Raw genomic sequence first — 25183 nt, 5'->3', positions numbered from 1 at the left:
CATACTATGGAAACTACAGTCATTTTTGACAGCTCTATTCAACACGATGAAATGACTCAAGCTGATGGGAATTGGGTATTGATTTCACGACGACCTGTGTTTTTTCTGGCATATAAACAAAGGAAGGAAGTCCTTCACACAACAGACTGAACTTTCTGCAGATAGCAAACATGGCTTGCATACATGATTTGTGTTCCTATTTTTCCATTTAAAAGGATTGGCCAAGTCCTTAAAAATCTCTTAGTAGCCAGATTCGTGGTTCACGATCAAAAGTCTGCAGACACCAGACATCTTCTTCCAAGGGACTTCTAAGGTGCTGAATGCTAAGTGGGTCCATGTTGAAAATTAGGAGGTTGAGGTTAAGCCCAACCTTATGATTTAACCTGTCCCGTCTTTTTGCTAAATGTCTGACAAGTATAGAAATCACCCAGAAATCGTTCCAAGATTCTGGAAAATGACTAAAAACAATTTAGAGCTATTGCTATTATTGCTCTAATGGACTCTTAATTCCAATCCACCAAATGTTCACGCACTTTCCTGTGCATATGTACAATGTACAAAAGCACCCTTAATGATAAACAGACACATACACAAACTTTACAGATGACAATGAGAAAGAGTAAAGTTGTTGAAAGAATAATATTTGCTTCCTTTCCCGACACGTGAATATGAATTTTGATCACGTGCAGGCTTGGAATGAAGGAAGGTTTTGCCTGAGTGACTGGAAAGAAAAAGACAGAAAGTTTGCTATAGAATTACATCAGTTAAGGCTTTTTGAAGTTATTCTTTAGTCTTGAACTAGTAAAAAGCCCACCCGGCTTTTCTAGTCTGCTTGCTTAAGAGACACCTTGTTCTCTAAGTCTTTTGGATCTTCTGAGGATGAGATTGCTTTTAAATTGTAAACACACTGTTGCCCTAAAGGCTCATGCTTGGATTCCTTGAAGCTTTGAAAGTGAGAAATTCTCTGGATAAATTTGCTGGCTCTACTAAACTCCCAGAGGAGAGACATCAATGATTTGCTGTTCATGGTCCTTATAGCTTTCTGAAAACAGATGCCAGTGAACAATCAGCATTGTTTCTGAATAACCAAACATATTTGTAAGACTCTCTTACATTGGTCATCGTATCAGGATAACTTTATTTTGAAAGGCCCAGAAAACTACAATTACTTTGTGTGAAATGTTTCTCACTTTATGTTTGTGTTTGTTACCATAATACTAGAAAAGGAAGAAAAAATCTGACCCTGAAAATGTCAGGAAGAACATCTGGGATAGGAGGAAAAGCAACAGCCCATCGCCTCGGTAATAATCTAGGCTGTAATTCTCAGCTTTAACTGGGAATAAAGTTAGTTAATAATCCAAAGGCTTTGTCATAGTCCCAGCACCAAATAGTGTTTGTAAGACACAGTGATCACTGGAATTGCAAATCATGAGCTCTTTGGAGAGCATAGAGTCATAGAATCATAGAATGGCCTGGGTTGAAAAGGACTGTAATGATCATCCAGAGAGGAGCTGATTTCTTGGAAAGTTCCAGTGCAGATTTCTTGCATGGACTTCTAGGTATGGGCTGGGAATTTAGAAGAGTTCAAGAAATCCATCTCAGACAAATAAGATACTTCAAAGTACTCAGAAAGAAACATACTCCATTCTTTTCCAGGAAGATCGTGTCATTTTCTTTTCACAAACTGGAGGAACATGGCACAGTTTATGAGAACTGTCTTCTCTGTCTCACTCTTTATTTACGCTTTATTAGAAAAGCGAGTGTCATAAACAGCAATTATTGTTAAGTTTGGGTGTCTCCCAGCTGTGTGGTGCATCTCACTAAAATAAATGAAAGAATTTAGCTCCTTCCCAATTTTAAAGGACAGCCGTTCACCTCCTGCTGGCTGTGATGTCAGCTGCTCCAGGAGTCCATCATTTTCAGTATAGAAGTTCCCCAGAACACCTTGAAAACATGCCAAACTTATTAATATAATTAGCTGCTAAATGCTTTTAAATCACATGGTTGAAGTGACAGAGCACAAACTGTGCAATATTTGGTTTATTAGCCAAAGTTTTTCTTGTTTGACACCAACTCCCTAATACCAGCCGGATTTTTTACTCCCTTAATAATAAAGGCATAGTGGAAGCAAGCCTAAAAAAGTAAAGGATGCACTTTTATTTCTCCTTGGTGCTGTAAACCCCACCTGCTGGCAAGTGATATGGCGCAGGCTTTCACTGGTCTGGCAGAGGTAGCTCTGACACCCAGAACTGGAGGTGGGTCAGCCAGCTTTAGGACAGGCAAAGAAAACCTCTGGATCCATGGGACTGACTCCTTGACTTCTTAATCAAACAAAGTGCCATAAATGGAGCCAGAAGAATGACTGTACTCCTCATACGAAATTTTAATTGTATGGAGTTCATACTGGGTTTTTTTCTGTATATGTGCACACAGCTGTTCAGTGTTTCCACTGCAGTGGATGAAATAAACAGATTTTAGTTTCCTCACATGCTTTGATATGTTAAGTAACAATTTTATGTAGCACTTCAAGAATAATTTCCATGCCTGATATACAAATACCTGCAATCTATACACAAGTTGTGGTTCACTGTTTCAGTGCATGCTTTCAAGGCAAATAGATTCTTCTGTCATCTCAAATTCTCTCCAAAAACATACTATGTCTATTATACGTGACATTAAACTTCACGGGTTTTTTTTCCTAATTTTCCCTTATTTTCCAAAGTTCAATCCAATCCAAACACCAAACCAATCCCTTGGCACTATCAATGATTTTCTCTTGTTTTAGCAGCGTAATGGCGATTTTCTCACTTCTGTTGTTCTGAGAAACTTCTGAGCTCAGCTCAAAGTTTTAGCAATGCTGTATCAGTGACATTTTTGAGCAGGAGATATGAGGCGAATGCTTTTTGCTTTTGTTGTTGCTGTAACACTTTTATCGTGTTTTGTTCTGTGGCACAAAGTCAAGAAGGAACACAAGGAGAGCTATCTTAGGAAAATACGCTTCTGTCTGGAAAGAAATGGAGAAATAGATGAGCAGAAGGGAAAAGGAAAATGGAAGATCTGGAGGCAATACCCATTGGAACCTGTGCAGAAATGCTATTCTAAGTTATGCCCCTAGGGAAGTAAACCTACGCCTCAACTCACAATAAATGTTCCAGATCTTCAACAAGGCAAGATGACTTTTATCGTGACGTCATGTTTTAGCAATGATAGAGATATATACATAGAGATTAGATGCCCAGATCTGACATGCATACCTGAATAAAATCCCAAAGATGTCAAATACTCACAGGGGACCTGTGATCTGATGCTGTGACCTTCACAATATGTTACTGCAGACAATGGGGTAACACTAAGGCATTGACTGGCAGGTATTTCAAGCCAGATGAAGGCTGTGGTATTCTATCTCTAAAATGCTACTCGAGCATATCTGCATCCGATTACAAAGCAAACAGTATTCAGTTAATTTCTAATCTGATGTTTAGTGCTCCGGAGGAAAGATTTATGATATGCAATATGTTTGGTTTTACAAATACAGTCTGACAGGGTGACTTACCTCCCGAAGAAAGTCTTTATTTTCTTTCTTTGTAGGTGACTGGGAAGAAAAGCCATCCAGGAACTGTCATGATATAGAAAGTACACACTTCTGAGCTGTTCTTTTTCTTCAGAAAGCTCTAACTCTCCTAATTAGAAGTTCTGTTTGTTGCTGCATCTGAGCTCTGAGCCTGCTCTGCAGTTTTAGATTCCTTCACTGCAAAGCGGAGCACAAATCATCTTCCCTTAGCATACCCCTGGCAGCACCTAAAAGGAGGCAAGCGTATGTCTAGAGAATGCTTGGGGGTTCTGGAGAGTGACCCTGCTGATGTTCTGGGACTGTGTTCCTCAAGTCACAGGACTTTCATGCTCCTATTTCGGGACCAGTTTGGGACTCGTGATGTTTTTCCACCTCCATGAGGAGAGTGTCCTCTCATGCAAAAGAGAACTTGACCATGATTGGAATAGCAGCCCACCTATCCCCATGTCATCCTGTGATGGGAACGGTAAGTCCTACAAGGGACTTGCAGGGTTAGCAGAGCAGCACCCATGTGTCTCCCTTTTTTGTGTTTGCTCAGGAAACAGTCTCCTCTCCTTAGTACATGTGGAAACCTGCTTTAACCCAGCCCAGTCCCTCAGCCCAACGCTGAATCCAGTTTGGGAGTTTTCCTGTCTTGCTGTAGAGCAAATTTGTCTGTTAGAGAGGGTGGGGATGGGAGTCTTCTGCTCTTGAGATGCCCATTACATGAACAGCTCTATCTGTCAGCTGGCCATCTGATGCCAGAGGTGAGCGTTCATCAGGAGGGCACCTGCTAGAATAAGGTTACCAGAACAAGGTATGGGCCGTCAGCTGGAGGTTCATTTGTTCTGCGGTCTCAGCACTTCTGAAGTGTTTTTGCAATGGAGAACTCACCGTGAGGATGTTCTTCAGAGATGCTCAGTACCTCCAATCTTTCCCTTTGTCTTTAGTGCTTGGCAGTCTAAGCTTCATTGGAAATCAGAGGTTTCAGAGTAGTTTGTGAACCTGAGAAACTGTCCTTTCTGGTACTTTTACTGGCTGCAGGCTATTGTGACCATGGGGTATTTTGACTATGGGGCATTGTTTTGTGAGGTCTTGATGCACAAGCTGCTTCGTTCTAAGCCGCTATTATGAGTGAGGAAAACAGAGGCACTGTGTCCTGGATTGTAATGAACTCTGTCTTCTTCCTTATTATCTCTGGGAGGAAAGAGAGGCATCTTTTTCAGTACAGCATCACTGACTACTAATATGAAGTACACTCCAATGTGAAGGAAGAGAGTGGGTGCTGAATAACCGACTGCTGTCTGAGTATGGAGTGACTTCATGAAGCAGTGCTGCTTTCTGGGTCTACCACTTACACCAGTTGCTGACAAAAGACAGTAGCAGCCCCTCTGTTTTAATCCAGCATACTGGGTATTTACACTTCTGGAAACACTTCTGTTTTTTAATAACATTTGTTTGAAGTTGAATTGTGATGAGGCTGCCGCATTGGTTTGAAAAGAGCTGACATTTACCTGAGGAGCTGCAGCAAACTGAGTACTGCATAATAGATGAGGAAGAGCTTTCCTCAGACAGGCTGAAGTATACATGCCAGATATAAAGTGCATGAGAACAGCAGCACACTTGCTTTTTGTGTTATTCTAACATACATGTATAGATATCTATGTGTGTGTGTATGTGTGTGTGTGTACATATAAGCCCACACAACAAACAGCTGTTCACACCATGTTTTTCCTGCTAATCTCATCTAAGCTTTCCTCGCTGATCTGTAGCTCTTCCCAAGGATTTGTGACATATCTAGTGCAAATTCATGATAACTCAGTTGAAGGAAGTGTTATTTATTGTCTTTCTTGCTGTATTTATAACCAGATCTTTTCAAAGCTTTGTTCTCTTTGTTTGGTGAGGGCTTTAACACACAAGAAATGAAGCAGCCAGAACGGACACAGTGACCAAGCTGTGAAGCTGTGACATTTTATATCTTCACAAACTTTGCAAAGCAGTCCTTTAAGGTCAGGTTTAGTTGTGCCCATGGTTTCATTCTGTGACTTTACATTTAAGCAGTACATGTTATGTTTGCCTTTCCTTATAGGGATACAGCAGTACTCAGTACCTGGCTTTTCAGCTCTCTGCATTTCTGGTGTGACAGTCTGACAAGAAAGCAGTAAATTAAATGAAATCATAAAGGAACAGCAAAATTGCATTACTACTGGAGATTAAACACGCATTTCCAGTACTGGATTGCTTCAGTACTTGTTTCATTTTTATACCATTGTGTTGAAAATCACTAATGATATCTCACATGCGATGCCTGACAACTTTATTAAATAACATTATAGAACTGTCTTCATAACAACCAGGCAAGGCATAGAAATTGAATAGTACCAGGAGATACCCAACTGCAGGCATGGTAATGAGGAGGCCAAGTCATGAAAAAGAGCAGCAGTGGGACAGCAGCCCCCTGAGATTACACTACAAGGATGTGGCCACTGGTGGGATTGGGGTAAGGAACGGTCCTGCTTATCCTGCTTCTGCAGCACTTGAGGAGGAGGAACTTGGCATGCTTCTTTTCCTTTGTATATGGATGGAAAGCTGGATGTGAGTCAGCAATGTACCTTCACAGCCCAGAAAGCCAACCATATCCTGGGCTGCATTGAAAGAAACATGGCCAGCAGGGCAAGGGATGTGATCCTGCTCATCTGCTCTGCACTGGTGAAGCATCACCTGGATACTGTGTCCACATGTGGAGTCCTCAGTACAGGGGAGATATGGACATGTGGGAGCACATCCAGAGAAGGGCCACAAAAATGATCCAAGGGATGGAACACCACTCCTAAGAGTACAGCCTGAGAGAGCTGGGGCTGTTCAGCCTGGAGAAGTGAAGGCTGTGAGGTAACCTGCTAGCAGCCTCTGAAAAGGGGGAGATACAGGAAGGAAGGGGACAGACTCTTCATCGGGGTCTGTTACGACAGGAAAAGGGGAGGTGGTTTCAAGCTTAAAGAAGGGTGATTTAAGTTGTATATAAGGAAAAATTATTATACAGTGAGGGTGGTAAGGCAGTGGAACAGGTTGCCCAGTGATGTGGCTGATGTCCCATCACTGGAGATTTTCAAGGCAAGGCTGGATCAGGCCCTGGGCAACCTGATCTACCTGTGGTGTCCCTGTTGAGCACAGGGAAGTTGGTCTAGATGGTCTTCAGAGGTCCTTGTAACTCTAAGGACTCTACGATTCTATGGTTGTAGCCAAGAACAACTGCTGGAAGGCACTAAAGGAAGCGCTGATGTCTCCCATCATCTTTATTGCCATCATCCTTTAAGCGTATCTATAGGATCCAGAGGATGGGTGCTCAATGGAACCAAAGGATGGCGATTCCTTCTTTCTTCTAAAGATTACAGAACAGCTGTACAGCATACCTTTCCCTCTCAACGCATGTGTTCATAAACCTGTTGTATATAAGGGGGTTAATAAGGTGCTAATAAGGGGCCCAGATGCCTGTTGCATATAAAGGGTTAATGAGCTCTTACTGCGCAGGTTAGCAAGATTCTCCTGGCCTTGAAGCCTGCAGCCCTTATAGTGTCACACTGTAGAAACCTATTCAGGAATTGTTTTAAAACTTACAGCAAGAGAGTTTCTTTCTCCCTGTTAACTCTCTGCATAGCTCTGCTGTATTTTGTAACATTGCTGCTTTGGATTTTGGAACCTTTTCATTTTCTGCCTGTTTCATATTGGTCAGTTTAAATGCCCTTGGTTTTATGGAAGTGTTGCCCCTTATTTTATTACCTTTTCCTCCTTGAAGGAACAAAGCATGTACCCTCCTTCCAGACCTTGTTTTCTAAGCTGGAATGTGAACCAAACCATGTTCTCTTAACATTCCCCTTGGCAGCCCTTCTTTGCATCTGTTTTAGTCTGAATGTCACTAACAGCAGCGTCCCAGCTGTAATTACATTCAACTCTCGATGCCTGTGCCCTCTGCAAAGAATCGGTATTTTCATATTAGTACTGAATTGCCACTGCCAGGAAATATCCTAAAATCAATGCCTCACATTACATCATGTAAAAGTTTGATTTTCTTTCCTATGGTAATGAATCATCTTTCAACTACTATCTCCTGCTGCAAAGGCAATTAGAAACTAAGACACGTCCAAGGGGCATTTTCTCTTTCTGACATTGCATTAAGAGACATTATGTTACATCTTCACCCTTTCATTTCGTTGTCTAGACTCCTTCTTCCTGCTCCTCACAATCAGACCAAGGGTACTATGTCAATTTTACGAAGGTTTGGCATTATCACGTTCTAAACTAAAGCATGAACCTGCTCATTTTCAGTATGCAAGCTTGGCATATTCAAATGTGATCAGACATCTGGGCAGAAGAATTCTGTTTTCTACTCTCACACCAGGTAACCTGGAACAGTTATCCAGTTTATTCTTGCGGTTTAATTTCCAAAATTCACACTGATATCTCCTATTCCGCTTTTATTCCTATCTGTCAGTCCGTGGCATCCCCTGAGGTGCACTGATACATGCACCTGGTTTTGGAGCTGTGAATTTGCTGACTCGGTTTCTGTTAGTTAACTGGATAAATGCACATCATTCCTCAGGGTACTCCTTCATAGCAGGATTCCTTTAACTCGATTTTCTGCATTACAGTAATCTTCCTTCTTCTGTTGATCTTACACCGGTGTTCTTCAAAGGCACTGCTTTCTCTCTAACCAATTTCCTCCTTAGATTCATGATGCACTGAATTCTCCTTGTTCACCGTATCGAGGACCCTTCCTGGATTCACCTGGTTTTCGTGTTCTTCATTCCATCCACGTGCTTAGTTAAAATATGCTGGTATATGATCCATGTCTAGACCATCTGCTGCCTACCAATTAGCCCCTTTAATTTTAAATTCCTTCTCCATATGTAACCAGTTCTGATTCCTCTACAGCTTTCCCTATTCCATTTTCTTCTGTTAGAATATCAGTTGGGATTCCACATCTAAAGCCTCAATAAACTTCCTGTAAACAGTTGTATTCTGTGATGTAGGAACAGGATAAGTGGGAATCCTTGGAAACTGCTCATATCTGTAAGTAACTAAAAACTAATTACAGCCAGAGCGATACATCTCTCATGGCCGCGTGTTTTAAAATGGTTTAGAAGGGAGCGCAAACTCCTAATTAGCGCCTGATAGACAGCGCAGCACTGCAATGCCGAGGATCAAAGATTGTAGTTTGAAAGGATTCAATACACACATCTTGTGAGTCTATACACAAAGTGGCCTAAAACAGTCTGAATTAATTACTCTGTAGCTCAACTCTATTATTTTATGTGTACTTAAAAAAGGAAAGGAAGAAAGGAAGAAAGAAAGGAAACCTAAGCAAATATAGTTACATCAAGAACAAACGGAGGAACAGGAACAGTAGCTTCCAAGTGTAATCACACAAGAAATCTTTCACGGAACACTTCTAACATGCAGGCAAGGCTGATGCCTTCGCAAATACATTCTAATTTCTGAAATATGGGATCTCAGAAGTCAGACAAACTGCTCTCATCAGCCTAGAACAAACATGTTTAATGCATTCTTATGAAAGGTTTAAAGGCCAAGGTTCTACATAAAATCTTAGCGCTGCAGAAAACAGAAAAGACATCCCACCTGCGAAGTGATTTCACACCAATGGAGTCGATCAGCTCTTGCACTTACCCAAGTGTCCAACACCAGCGGCTCATGGGTTTCATTCTTGTAAAAATTAAACTGAGATTTCTTTCTCTCAGTTTCTCCTTTTCCCTCCCTTGCATGCTGAATAATAAAGGCTTCTTTAATCCTTGTGCACCTCGAATTTATTTGCATGGGGAAGAGTTAAATAAGAAACTGAAGGCTTCAGTTTGTTGTGTGCTAATGGCACCTATCAGCTTCACTGACCAAACAAGTCCAAGAAGTGAGGGAACACCAGAAAACAGTGGGTATTTGAGTAGAGAAAAAAATACAAAACACTCAGGTATACTTTTTCTCATATTGAAAAATAGAAACCAGCCCAAATCAAATATTTTCCCCCACAGTCACAAAATGCAACGTGGCAGCTCCTGAGGATCAACATCATCCTCATCCACGTCCTCTTCTGAAAAGTAACCTACTGATATTTGACTGGAGAAGACAAGTGCAGAAGGTGACTGTCAAGGTAAGCAATATATTTAGAACATGCAGTGGCACTCTATAACCCCTGAAAAACAAATGGACAAACGTTGCTTTTTGGACGTGTTACAGAATAAGCAGTTCCATGCAGCAGTCTACTAAGGTGCAAAAAGTCACCCAGAGAAACGTGCTTGACTTGTATTGAAGCCCAACACGAGACAGCAGCTAAGTCCCATTTCATTAGTGTTCCTAATAGTGCTGCTGAAAATGTTTCACTTATGTACAGTATTGGCATCGCTTACCACAACCCCTTGCATAACATAAGCAAGAGGTTGCAATGGAATGAGTAGTAAGATCATAGTAAAGCTGTGAAGAAAACCTCACAACTCTAACATGATTTCACGAGAGTGCACGAATGAAAGCTGAAAGATAAAAGGCAATGCATAATCTATTATTTCAGGTACCAACTGCTACATTTTTCTTGACGGTGGAGGTTTGGCATCAAAAACTGAAGCTTCTATAATAAGCTTCTCACTTGCATAACTAGTGAACTGTTTTTAAGCTTTATTTCCTTTACCTTCTGATGAGAACAGCAGCTCAAATGTAGTTGGAAGGCTTGGGATTATTTCCAAAGAACGAACAAACCAAAGAACGAAGTCAGTAAAAAAAAACAACAAAGGCAGTAAGTCCTAAGAATATTGGTTAATCTTCATAATTTAATATGCCATTTATATTCATCCAAACATCTCACCGAACAGTTATGTACAAAAACCACTGGAAAGAAGAAGAATTTAAATGTTATCTTTCAAATGTAAAAGTGCAATTAACACAGGCAAAGGGTTTGTTTTTGTTTTTGGCTTCACTTCTGTTAAACACAGTGGCTACGTAAGAGCCTAACAAGTACGTTGCCTACCCTAAAGTGAATGAGGATTTTATTTGTCATTAATTGGTTCATTTGCAATGAGCCTGGCGGCTGACAAGAGTCTCACTCCAGCCATAAATATGGTACACGCACTGAAAAATGCACTGTTCTCATAATTTTCAGTTTTACCAACTTCAACAAATTGAATAAGAACAACAGTAAGATCCCTAAAGTTCTGAAAATAATTAACAACATAAAACTTGATATCAAGGAAGTGGGCACAAAACAGCCATCCTGCATCGCAACAGAGTTCTACGGACAGCTTCCAAAGATGTTGCTCACCCACAATGAACACCGTTCCTCTACAGCACTGAATGAGTTTTCTGAAATAAGGTTCACATTTACAGACTTCCATGCATTACAGATTCACAATTTGGAAAGAAAAGGAAAACCTTCATACATATCAGCCTTTAATTTTATCCAATCGTGAAATTTCTGTAAAGTTGATTTTTCTTCTGTTAATATTTTTGCTGCTTTTCTCAGTTTTTCTTCATTTCGTTCCAAATAGCGAATCCCATCTGTCTGCAGCTGGCTGAGCTTCTCCTTCCGACTTTCGTCCAGAGCAATGTCTTCATTCATCAGAGGGTTAAATCTGAAATAAGTGTCTGGTGGTAACAGTGCATCCAGCATGGTGTGAACTTCTGCATTGAAAACAAATGCAGGAAAACGTTACATTTACACGAGAGACAAATAGCCCTACAGTCTGAACAGGTGCTCTGGACACAGAAAGTGTAAATATGTGCTGCTTTGCTAAGTACATTTTTTTTCCACTATTGTCTTACACGAATTAATAAAACTATTTTGCAAACAACCCCACAGCCCTATTTCTGCTGAAAACCTTCAACTTTTATTCTAAGGCAACTGCACTCATGATAATCGAGGAGACTTTGTGAAATATCCAGGTACACATATGTTCATTCCTTGATGAAAAAGAAGACATTCTGAACAGCAGTAATGTGACTTACTTATCCCCACTCAGGATCCTCATGATTTGTTACACTCAATATTAACGGGAGAAGATTGTGAAACAGAGACCTATATATTCCACTCTAATCTCAAAGTCTGCAGTAAAAGAAATAGGTAGCTTTGAAGCTTTCTTTAAACTGCAACTATTAAATATGAATACACATTTTGGTTTTGGAATTTTCATTTAATTTAAAATGTTTGCATTCTGAAAGTTAAGCAGTACATAAATAAACTGGCTATGTAATAGATGTATTTGTCCCTCTCTTTGCTTCCTCTTTTCTTCTTCCACAACTTAATTTCTCCCTCCTTTAAGATCCCCCTATCTCCTTTAAACTTCCATTTCCGTGACTACTTCCAGCTTTCACTCTCTTACTTCCTTCTGTGTATTCTAACACTCCCCCTCTCAATATCAATATCCCTTTGTACAAATCCTGATGGATTACTAATGGAATTCTCATTTTTCAGGTACCTGCAGTATACCCATGTCATCAGCCACCTACTAACAGCTGAGACCTCATAAGCTAAAAGAGCTCAGCAATGGCACAATGATGATGATGCAGACTCATGGAGATAACACTGAGAAATGCACTGGTATTACCATCTCCAGAAAATCTGTAATACTAGTATTAAAACACTAGCTATATGTAACGAGTTCAGAAGATATATGCTTTAAATGCATGCTTTCTTGCTATAATTCAAATTGCAGAATCATATAATTGTTCGAGTTGGAAGAGACCCTTAAGGGTCATTTAGTCCAACCCCCCTGCAATGAACAGGGAGATCAGCTAGATCAGGTTGTTCAGAGTCCAGTCCAGCCTGACCTCGAATGTCCCCCCAAGGACAGTGCATTCACCACCTCTCTGGACAATCTGTTCCAAACACTTGCTGGGTGAAAACAGCTTTCTGAAAGCAAAAACTCTCCTTTAGTCTGCATTCGATTTTGACATATAGTCAAACAAACACAGTTCTTGCTACACATTATAAGACCTAGGCAGAAGTTTCAGTGGGTTAGACAGAGAAAAAGGGAAAAACAAAATGTTGCAAATTGCTATCTGAATTGAAATTATAAGAATCATCAAAAAGCTGAAAAGAGCCAGAGAGCAAAGACAAATTAAGACACTAACCTTCTGTGTCAGTTGCACTGCTGATAACGTTTGTGAGTTTGGCTTTCAAACTGGTGTATGTGACATTCGTCTTCCCTGCATTTTCGTACCGGCCAGTACCCAGCGATACCAGGCACTGCAGTGGAACATCTGGCCAAAGACACTTGCACTCATGAACTGCCAGTGCAGAAGGGTTATTTAGAAGCAAGCCTCCATCCTGTAAATTAAAAATAAATATAAGGGTTAATACTATATATGATGTAAACAAAACAAATTTGCAATTACAAACTGAACGGGTATAGCATTTTTATATTAAAATATCTCAATAAAACAGGCGATAATTTCCATCTCTTCTGCAAGCATTCTGTTTGGGCTTTGCAGCAGCTGCATAGCTAAGCTTCCTGGGCTTATGGACACTGTCAGATCACCTCTTGAATCTCTGGTCAGTTCTGCTGGTGTGAGTGCTTAGTTTAGATTAGGAAGGACATTTTGAGATCACGTAGTCCAAACCCCCTCCTTGCAGAGGATCAGCTGGAGCGTGCTGCCAAGGGCGATAACCAGTTGGATTCTGAGTATCTCAACACACGGAGACTCCAAAAACCTTTCTGGGCAATCTCTCTCAGTGCTTGACCACCCTCATAATAATCTTCAGTTCAGGTGGAATTTAATGTGTTTTAATTTGTGTTATTACCCCTCGTCTTTTCTAAGGATATTCCTCTTCTACATTCTCTCCAAACCTTTATTTCACGTTGGTAAGATACCCCTCCCCCATGAGTCTTCTCTTCTCTAGGCTGAACAGACCCCACTCTGTTTCCCCTCATATGAGATGCTCCAATCCCTTCACCATCTTTGTGACCCTGCACTGAACTTGCTCACTTAACTGGTACATCTCTGCTACTTAATAAGTACTTCTGTCTTCTAGGCTTCTAAGACAGCCAGAAGAGCATACTAAAGGATACTTGTGGAGTGCAAGAAGTAGAATGTATGAACGTAAGTGAGACCTTTTGTTTTCAAGATTTCTGTAGTTAAGAACAGTAATTAATCATAGCAAAGGCCAAGAATTTTACAGCCATTCAAAAAACCATATAAAATATAGTCGAAATAGTATATGGCTGAGTATTTGCATAAGCAAAAAGCAAAGGCTCTGTGAACTACCTAAATCCTGTACCTGTCAATCCCATTACAAGAATAACAAAGAAACCACTGACATTCATACAGAGCTTAGAATGAAAAACATTACGGAATTGATGCACACTGTACAGAAACTGTTATTAACTACAGCTGTGCTAGAAAAGTAGGAACAGGATTGCTGAGATAGAGTTGGGTTTTTTTGTTTATCAAGCTTCTATTTCAACCTACAAAAAGATCTTTGAACTGCTTCTGGAATACTGTCTACTTTGCTCAAAACACTGCTAAAATGAATAGTCTTTTCAGTGCCTATTATCCTTGCTTACGGATAAATTTCATTCTACATAGAAAACAAAATACAAGGATGTCTTTGTCCTTGATTTAATTCCCCATGAATCTTAATCGGAAATCTTAATACTTATCTTTATGGTACTTACTTATTTCTTTATAACCTAGATTAAAAAATGCTTACCAAATAATTTCCACTGATCTTGCCAATATACTTTAATCAAGCATGATTTTTTTTCCACCATGGGAAAGCTTAGTGTTATCAAAATACAGGGCGTAGTTAATAACAGAATACCACTGTATCTTTAATCAAAGTAACAGAAAAAACACCAAAGAAAGATAACACAAAATCATAGAATCCTTAGAGTTGGGAGAGACCTTTAAAGGCCATCTAGTCCTTCTGCCCTCCAGTGAACAGGGTGTTTCAAATCAGCTTACTCTGACAAAGACGTTCATCTTATTGCTATTCTGCTTTCAGAGATCAACTACTGAATCAGTAAATAACATTCTTAATTCAACTGGACATTAGAAGACTCAGCGAAGGATGTATTGCAATAATTTAAATAATGATTTGCAGCTCCAGAAGCATTAGAACACATTAAGTCAAAGAATGAAACTGTCACATTCTAAATATTGCACATTAGTTTCAATGATCTCACTGTAAATTTTCTATATAAATTTTAAGAACTGTTAAAAAAGTAAAAATCCAGTTCTAAGACCAGAAATTATCAGAGATTGACTTCCCTGATTCCAAATAATTGCCTTCTTGCTCTGTCTTCATAAAATTGCACAAGAAGTTCTTCCTGAGACATACAGGTCTGCTCCCTAGTAACACCTCATATTTTATGAGAGCTGCTCTGAAAGCAGTGCCTCCTACTTTATTATGCTGGTCCATAATGCCAGAGGCAGGTGTTGGTGGTGCAGCAGTAGAGGTTGAACCTTCCCACCAATATCCTATTCCATGTTGTTGCTGTGTGACAGATGGCAGCAGAGGGGCAGTCTGACAGAATGGGGTCTGACAGTGAAGTGCAGATAAAGCAAAGGTGCGTCAATGAATTCCTACATGTAGAAAAAATTGCATTCATTGACATTCATTGACAGTTGCTGAATGTTGATGGAGAACAAACAGTGGATGGGAACACAGCGAGGCAGTGTGTGATACATTCCAACAGTGAAGGCAGTAACAATGGGGCATCTTCCCCTGTGCAGGTTTATTACAAGCATGGCACACAGGCTTTTGTTCATTGGTGGCAAAAATGCACAGCTAATGATGGTGACTGTGTTGAAAAAGCATTGTGTAGCTGAGAATTTGTTCTATCAAATAGTGCTATTGTGTTCATTGTATCTGCTGTAGCTTCCATGGAAATAAACAGGAGGTATTACTTTTGGAGCAACCTATGTATAATTGAAGAGCATAGATTTAACGGACTCACACTGGATAGCACAATTCTACTCTCTTAATGCCTATGTACAAAAACAAATAATGTAAATAAAACAGCTTCTTTATGCCATGTATAGCATCACAAGAATCTTGTTGATATAAAGTGATGGTTTAAATTACAATACAAGCTTCAGAAGCCTGACCCCAAACGTTTTATGCTCCTAGTAGAACGTGTTGCCCTTCTATCTATATTGCTATGGTATAGCACTGTCTGTGAGAGAGACAATAAAGAGAGACAATATGAATAGTACATTAGATATACGAATACGTTATCAACATATATTTGCATGAATGAATACTAATAGCATACTGGGCTAAGAGCATAACAACCAGTAAGTTAAGTGAAGTGATAATTCCCTTTAACTCAATACTCATGAGGTCACACTAGGAATGCTGTGTCCAGTTTTGGACACTCAGTTACAAGACACTGAAGAAATGGGACGTGGACAGTAAAGAACCACTAAGCTGGTTTGGGGACTAAAGAACACGACATAAAAGATGATGCACAGAATTGGATTTATTTAGCCTGATAAAAGAGTAAGTCAAAGAGGAGTCAAATCACAGCCTTCTGTCTAAGGGAGGGGGGAAAATATCTAGATAGACTCTTTAAAAAAGCACAGAACAAAGTGCAGACAAAGAAAGCTGTAGAATCTCTGTTCTTGGATATTTCCAAAATCCAGCTTGGCGAGGCCCTGGGAACATGACCCAACTTTGAAGTTTACTCTGCTTTGAACAGGAGACTGGACTAGACAACCTCCCGAGGCCTCATTCTCTTTCATTTTCCAAATGTTCTACTCTTTAAAGAAACAGCGTATGAATCGTTGTAGGTACGTGTTATTTTAGCTGTAAAACAAACTTTTAAAAGCCTTTCTTACAAAATATAGAACTACTCCAGTACAGTCTGGAGTCTTAAAAAAAATATAAAAGCCAATGTGCATTTTTCACACACAGCACATACCTTAGAAATGAGCTGAAGGGCTGACTTACAGCAACTCTTTAAATGACAAAATTGCTGATTAACATCCATAAAAATATGCAATTGTCTGACTATGTGCCAGGCAACCAGCCAGAGCAGACCAGTGACTCATTTGCTTTGTTCTCCCATTCTTAGATTGTCCTTGACTACATTTAACCACCTCCTCTCATTCAGTTGGTTTGCAATACAACTGCAAACTTCTTCACTTCCCAAGCATACAAAGTTACCTCTTCCCTGTGCTGCTATAGTCAGTGCACTAGCAAATCTTATGCGCTCGTTCAACCTCTGAACTTTGCAAAATCACACTTAAGTCACCTTAATTTGCAGACAGTACAGTGAGCACAGATTTTTCTATAACTTGTCAATGCAAGCACAACCACACTTTTAGGGCCCGGCGTTAGTTAGCTATGCTAGAGCTGTAGTTAATATTTCCCTCAAGTATTTTGACAGTTACAAAGCAGAGAAGGCTTCCCTTGTGGTTTGACTACCACATCGATTTATTTAAAGCAGGATAAGTGCACTTTTTGTAGGCATAACGCTCCATTGAAATCTCTTTGGTGAAGATTTTTTGCTCATGCAGTTCTAGGCATTAAGGTATGCATGCTTCAGTATTGTCTAATGTTCCTCATTTACTTCATAATCCAAATGAAAATACAGAGAACTCAAATAAAAGAAGTGCTCCAGACGACTCAGCAGCCTGGAAGTACAGAACCTTATGAAAATTCTTGTCTCATGTACATAACTATGGTGAACATATAAAAATCACCTCAGCCATTCAAAACAGTAGTTTAAAAACAGTTCTTAAAATGAAGATGTTAAAAAACAAACAAACAAAAAAAACCAAAAACAACCGAGCAGTCTAAATAACAGTTTATTTTGGACAGCTTGTTGTTTTTAAATGAAGTTCAGAAGACACTGTTTACCTATAAAATCTCATTCCATTTCCTAATGTTGTCAATCTCAAGTTGTGCCTTCTAATGGCTGCATGTAACATCCCAAGTTTCACTTATGTGATGTTAAGCTTTGTGAAGAAAATAATCTAGCACTGTGCGAAGGATATAACTTAAGAAAGCCAAGTCTGACATTTGGAAGCTGAGTTTGCAGGCTCCATAGTAACCACTTCACCTCACTGCCTATGCTGACATGCTTTGCATTTTAGCTCACTTCTACAGACTTGCTCTGTTGTTTACTTTCATTGTAAATATGGAAGGCGTGGAAAAGAACTAGTACAAAGCTATCACAGGCTGAGACAAGACAGGCTAAGATTCTGAAGAGACTCTGAAGAGTATTTTTCAAATTTGGTGCTTAAAATCAACATAAAAATAATTAATAGATGCAGATTAAGAATAAGATTTACTGTTTCAAATGAGCACTTGGAGACTCTCCGCACAATGGTAAGAGATCAGTGCTCTGAAAATTCAAACACTTACTCCAAAAACATTTAGCCTCATCTCCTTCAATAAAAAGTAAGCTTTGCCAAATCATTCTGCAAAATCAGCTCAGTACGTTCATATGAGCAGCAGGGAGTGCTCCCAGTGTAGAAGACAGAAGTGAGAATACAAATGCATTCCTCCTGTACACCAAACTTCAAGAATGTGATTCTGAATGAAATTCGGATGCTCTTTTGATATTCCCCAAATGTGTTCTGCTCATTGTTTTATAATGGCTATCTTTTTTTTGACACTAGAAAAACAAACACTGGAGCTGTGACAAACAACTGCTCCAGTTTAGAGCAGAAAACTGATGCCATTTGAATGGGCAAACAGAAAAACTCTTTAGAAAGTGCTTGTGAAGAAAATATAATTCGATGCTTATGTATCTGCATTATTAAATGGCATTGATATTAATATTTCCATTATTTTTAGTAAAGATTAGATTAGTAAAAAACTAGAACATCTTAAAAGCTAAATTGGTACTTCTACTACATCAGCTAAAAAACACCTCATATTAAGATCAAATTATTGGATACCTCTTATATTTTATGTAAAGACTGAAAGCTAAGTTTAGTTTTCAGTATAACTGTCCTCCCATGAACTACTTATTTCTGTAAAAAAATTAGTGATGCCACACTACACTGCTTATATACATACAAATCTCATGCTAAATGCTTCCGAGAGCTACCAATTGGTATTACTAAATATTTAATAACATATTTCACATTATTTTCCTCTATATTAGCCACGTTTGCTCTTGACGTATCTTTAGAATGAATGGTTGGCAGAGGTACAGTGCTAGGTGATTATCTTAAATTATTAACTCATCCCAGCAGGTCATTAATTCACAGAAAACAACCAGCTGCTCTGAAGACATTACTGAATTAATTTTTATGTCAGACACAGAAAATGTACTTACACTGTATTGGTGAAGATTTGCTAGAAAGAATTATTGGGCAATGAAATGTACGGTGGGATATTCCATTAAAGGCATAAGCTGTGTACTACATTTAATTACATTAATTAAGTAATGAATGACAGAATTTAAAACATGGAACCCCAACAACAAGCAAGAAGGGATCATAGTGTGCAGTGTAGATTAAAAAAAAGCTGGGTTGTAGTTAAATCCACACTGGCCCCAAACACACATCCCAACTTCTGTTCTCCCTGGTGTGTTTGTAAAGCACAGGCAGAAATAAAGAGGAGTTTCACCTTTCATACTGTGAAGTCAAATGAAATTAGTCCATTCATTTACTTTAACAAAACTATGCCAACTATTTTTATTATTTACTAGTTTCATTCTTTGTGATGCAGATGTTATATTTTATTACATTGAAACTGAACAAAACAGGTTCATAAGTACAGAATTTGATTGTAACATGGACAAAAATTAAGAGAAAGTGAGTTAATCAGTGGAAGTAACTGACATGGAGGAGTCAGCATTTTGATATCAACAACCTAGTATTTGTATTTCCAATTATGAGGAGAGGAGGGTGTAAATGCCAGTAAAATAAGAGTTAATTAAACTAGAAAGCAATCATAAACAGAATAAACAAAATCCGAAATCTCCTGGCCATCAAAAGATTAAATATCCTTCTCAAAATAACCTTCCGAAAGGGTAACAGCAGCAAAGACAGATTTACATGTTTATGAACTACAGTCTATAATGTAGCTGGCAACAATAACAGAGGACTGGATTTGACCCAAGGGAAACTGTTTTGATCTGTGCTCTCCTGGGTTTTTTCCCCCTAAGGAAATGCCAGCTGAAATAATTCTCAAAAATTAGACAAAAATAGAAAATATGATGTAAAATATAAGAAGAATACACTGCTAAAGACATAATTGAACACATACTCCGTAGAAGAAGAACTGCAACATGAAGAATCAAAGAGAACTCCAACCTGCTTGGGATTTGCAAAATTAGCACTATAGATTAATCCATGCACTAAAAGAAAAGCTCAGCACAGGAAACAGGGCTTAGGCATTGTACCCTGTTCAACTATCATGAATGTACTTGGTAGTATCCAATCAACTTCATGCACATTTTCTATGCATGGTGGAAAGTATCACTGCTGTGGTACTAAGACCTGCATCCATGACAAACAGGGCAGTTTCCTAAGCTGAACTACAATGCAAAAGGGAAATCAGAATTGATGGTATACGACAAAGCACAAAGTGATTACTCACAACATGCATCAGGCCACCATCTCATACACAATGTAACTAGATCGACACTAACAGCACTCTCTTAGGCTTTCCTCCACAATGACCATCCCAAGGCTATTTCATAAGGAAATACAGTCCCTTCCAAGTCGCTATTGGACAGATGTACAGCCTAAAATAAAAATTACAGGCATAACTGACAGAAAATAGTCCCTTGTGATCTCCTCAGAAACTACAGCCAGTGATGTCAGCACTTGACAGTAGCAGCCTATAATAATGACTGAACACACTACTGCACGGCCTCAGCTTTTAGTTTATTTTTATTGTGCCAGTCTCCTCTGATTTTATAAGATTTAGTTATAGCAAATATTAGCTGGTAAATGGTGTTAATAAGGATGCACGGAGTGTGAAAGTTTAAAAAAAAATAGCGTGACCTAATACAGCTCCTATGGGAGTGACTTTGTTATTTCCTCCTTTTTCACAAAAGCACACAACTATTACATTTACAGTAACAGAGTATCACTCTGAATCATGGTAGATTCACATTCATAATGCTTCCAAATTAAATGCCTAAACAAAACAAACCCACTATTTCCTTTCACGAAACAAATCTTCCAAAACCAAGTCATTTAGTCAGTCTCTGCTGGGAAGCCTATAAGCAGCCTGCTTTGCACAGTAACACTGCTGCAGTAAACAGCATGAAGGCTGGTAAACTGCCCTTTGGCCACTCACCCTATGAGCTGCTAACCAAATCCATAGAATCCACAGGAGAAAACGAACTCCATATATCCACATAGTGAACAAAATGTGTATGGCAACAAGTAAAGAAACAAAGAAATATCTGTTTCTATCATTGTGAGAACAAGATACACCTATTAAAGCACAGTCTGTATAAGCTCTGGTACATGCTGATCACCGTGGCATATCCTAAGAATGAAAAGAACTCCAATGTGACCTATATTCTATGTCTTCTTAGAGCCTGGGAAGTACCCTTGAATCTAATTTTAAAAGCTACCGTGTAAAACCAATTAGGGTAGGATCTATTAAGCGAATCACTTTTGAAGGCCTCTCTCATAACAAGCTACAAACATGAAATGGCGCTTGCAAATTTACCACCAACTAAAAGCACAGAAGTCTGAAGAATATGAAGAAAACACTTCCACTCCCCTCTCCCCCCCCTTTCACTGAGGTGAAGCTTGAAATTTTAGTTACATATTATATTACTATATATTTATTTATTTCTAGATCACATTCTCACCATATGCATTTTTCTCCTGGGTTATTAAAGCTCAACTAACAGATTAGCTGCCGTTTTCTTAAATACTTCAGCATTTGATCTTGCTCAAAGGTGGTCTGGAAAATACCATTATTTAAACACTGCTGTAAGTCAACACTGGTGTTCTATTACATGAATTGCATCAAAGCAGTGAAATCATGGGAATGTACTGTAAGAAAACGTGTTAAACAGGATATTTTATTTTAAGTAAAATATATGGTTTTGATAAATTACTTCCCATTCTCCCCATGCCCTAATTAATCCTGTGGTACAAGTTTAGTTTTTACCGTAAAATCAAGTGAGTGAAGTGTGCATAATGATTGTTAAATCCCAAATTGCTCTATTAATTAATTGGCAATTTGCTCAGCATACTGCACCGTCTACTGAAGTGACACTGTTGAACAGCTAAAAAGGAAATGCTTTTTACACTGCAGAAGAAAAGAGCAATGTGAGCAATGTAAAAAATAAAAACAAAATAAAAAAAGACACTCCTCTGTGGGAAGAAGTGGGAAAAAAAGAAAAGCACTGGCTGGAGAGAGATTAAGACACTCAGTGCTTCTTAAATAGATTTTAGTATCAAAAAGCTGATACGTGGCAATACAGCTTGTACACTGTGACATCATGACTCCGTCTCTCTCGACTCGCAGGGTTCCTGGAGAAGCATGTTACAGGGATTAAATCCCTTTGAATGCTAATGTCTTCCTCTTTTGAACCACAAAGAGTATTAATCCTCCTCCCCTCATCTACCAACAGCTGCGCTGTTTTTCCTTCTTGACAGGGTGGAACAAGATAGCATGGCACCACTGACCTGAATGTAAATATTGCTATTTGGTTTTTTAACTACTTATTTTTTAAAAAAATGGAAATTGAATACATCTGGCATCAAGTTATCAACTGCACAAATAAAAACAAAGCATTCAGGCACCTGGAAATATCTTTTAGCAGTTATATCAGAGGAGTTATAGAAATAATTAACTTATTAATAAATTAACACACTACAATCCTCTCAAACATTTGCAGAGGCTAATACAGGAAGTGAGACTGGAATTCCCAGAGAAAGGGTGCGAGTGTGTGCACACAAATACACATACATATATAAATATATACGTATGGATGGAAATGTGAGTGTTAAAGTGGACAAACACAGTTAGCTCAAGCATGACTGCAGCATATACAGCCAGTATTATACATAAAATCTTTAAGAATTAATATCATCCTCACACATAGCACTAATCCAACATCAATTTTAACAAAGGCCAGACGAAATGAAAAGTGAATATGCAGACTGACTATAAAAAAAATCCACTGTGCTTCCACTGTAAAAGTATTTCCACAAATTTAAAGTCAAACCAAATGACAGAGTGCCTTTCATTCAGTTTTCAACCTACAGTTGAGTGATAAGCCAATACAAAGCCTGGTATCTATATAATATCCTTTAGAGTCCCAAACAATGAAGCTGATCTCATTTTATTTACCATTCTGAGTTTTTCAAGGCTTTTTACAAATATTTTCACATTTCTGGCCTTCTCTATTTTTTTGAACCATGTAGAAATACAAGCAGTGCAGAAGTACATTATATAGAGGTTAAACTAGAAAAGATAATGTTGATAAATTAATACAAGTCTCCAACCCATTAAAAAAAAAATCCAGAGAAGACCATTGTATTTTCTACATTGGACAGTATCAAAGCTTTCAGCACACAGTGAATGCATACTGTATGATGAATTAAAAAATAAAATCATGGTACTACTGCCTAACAATTATGTGCTTCATTTGTTTCTGTAGCTCAAAAGCAGTCCAGTCTGTTAGTGTGCGAGATTAAAGTGATAAACAGAAAAGAGTTTTCCATATAAACTATGATAGCACCATATAAGATTCGTCATGTTAACGTTCTCAGCCAGTTATAGTTAACTCCTACAATAATGATGCTGGATTTCCTAATACTCACAAGAGCTATATTAACCTATTCAAAAAAAAATCCTAAAGCTGAAATATTAGTAACAAATCCATTTCAACCAGAAATATTACTGAATTTCATGTTCCATTTAGAAACATTTACATATACATATTGTTTTCAATCTTGGATACTTACTAGAAATAAAACCCCTCGGTCACCTTACATTTTCCACTGAGGTACCATTCCATTCAAAACATGCATATAAGTTTGATGAAGACAAGGAGGTTCTTCCCTCAGGATCAAAACAAAGTAATTCAAGGTAGCTCAAATGTGCACTGATGCAAATTAATCTGATTCTCAAATCCACATGCAAAAAGTTATGAAGCATTTGCCATATAGAACCTTGTTAGCCTGCTGTCTATTAAAAAAAAACCAAGCACATCCCATGTGCTAAAAAATAATAAATGTAATCTAGGAAAGAAAATCAGAAAAGTTTGAAAGACAAAAGACAACAACCTAAAAGAAATTTAAAGAGTTCAAGACTATTAACATATCATGCTTGGAAAGAATATAGATTTTTAAATGATATGGAAGAATAACTAGAAAATCTAGTATCTAGTTCTACTACAATGAACTGTTTTAATACTGAAAATACATTTAATTCCCCGTGGTTTACCATGATGAACTCCTTGCAAAGTGAATACAAAATCTACAGCCTTAGGAATTTTGTAGAACTAAGCAAGCGACATCCTAATCTCTTGCTCTTTAGTAATCCAAATACACCAAAGAGAGTGCTTTAATAAGAAAAGAACTGTGAGCTTGTGAGGCAACGCTGGTCTGATCACATGGAAGGGCTTTGTCCAAAGAACTCCAAGTATGAAAAATGAACTAGATGTCATTTAAATATCTGAGAATATTGGACCTGGTCTCTAATAATATTAATCAATTTTTTAATGTGTTCTGGTCTGGTAAATAGGACTTAAAGTGAGTATAGGTTGTTTGACAATCCACTTTAATACATTTCACTGAAGTCTGGCAATTAAGTATTTTGTAGAAGTTTAAAATCATTCCATACAGCTATTCTTCATTTGGAAACAGAGACAGGCTTTGATGTGCTCTCAACTCAAGGAAAGAGGGGGTAGGATGGTGAGAAGAGAAAGAAAAGTGCCTCGCATAGCTTAACCCTGACCAACCAAGTAGTTAAGGAGCAGCTTGGAGCAGCTCCAAAGACTAAACTAGCCCTCTTTCCAGTTCTACTTGGACAGGTGGAAGACGACTGTGTTTCAAGATTTGAAAAAAAGAATCTGATGTGCCACTCCCCTTTTAGCTTTCCCCAAAAAATAAAACAGCCTATTTGCTTATTTCAGGTGGCATCTGATTATATGCTTTGGGGATAACCAGATGCAGCATAGTAAAGGAAACAAAATGAAAAACAAAAAGGCCCTAAGGAGAGAAGAAAAACAGAACATGAAGAAAATAAAAGCACCCTCAATCTGGTTGATGCAATAAGGCTATCCTGCCCTTCATGAGAACATTAACCCCCAACTTACGTAATTTTTATATATCTGAATGTAATTACGCCAGCTCTTTATAAATGTTATTTCAAGATATAGCTTACCTTCTGAAATCACCATTTTCAGTCATTGCATTTAATGATTATTTGATGTTTTTGCAATACACAGACAAAATTGCCAATAACAAGTCTCCATTAATTAACGTTTAAAATTAGATAAATTCATCCAATACAAGTAAGTTAATTACATTACACACTGAAGAGTGATCTTACACTAGAAGAAATGGATAAGGTCTATGATAAACTTTCTTATTAAGCTTTCCAGAAACCTCAGCAACTGCAACTGTGTACATTACAGAAAGAGAAACTGAGCACTGGAAAAATAAATCTATATGAAATGTTAGATACCCTCAAAA

The 25183-nt window shown here is 38.4% G+C and overlaps 1 protein-coding gene across 4 annotated transcripts in view; it reads right to left on the bottom strand.

The window, feature by feature from the left end:
• Positions 1–10357: 10357 nt before the first annotated feature.
• PNPLA8 (patatin like domain 8, phospholipase A2) overlaps positions 10358–25183 on the bottom strand; it is a 33070-nt gene continuing 18244 nt past the window's right edge. For all 4 annotated transcript variants that reach the window (XM_015854242.3, XM_085536123.1, XM_015854250.2 and 1 more), the window contains exons 9-10: positions 12674–12869; positions 10358–11224 (exon numbers count right to left, since the gene is read on the bottom strand). In XM_015854242.3, coding sequence (XP_015709728.2) covers positions 10950–11224; positions 12674–12869 — 471 coding nt within the window. In that variant the 3' untranslated portion in view covers positions 10358–10949. The remainder of the gene's footprint in view (positions 11225–12673; positions 12870–25183) is intronic.

The sequence above is a fragment of the Coturnix japonica genome, chromosome 1, assembly GCF_054131305.1.
Source record: "Coturnix japonica strain WE chromosome 1, WE-NBRP24, whole genome shotgun sequence".
NCBI classification, from domain to species: Eukaryota; Metazoa; Chordata; class Aves; order Galliformes; family Phasianidae; genus Coturnix; species Coturnix japonica.
Note: the sequence above shows the minus strand (reverse complement) of the source record. Positions and strands in the feature narration are given on the sequence as shown.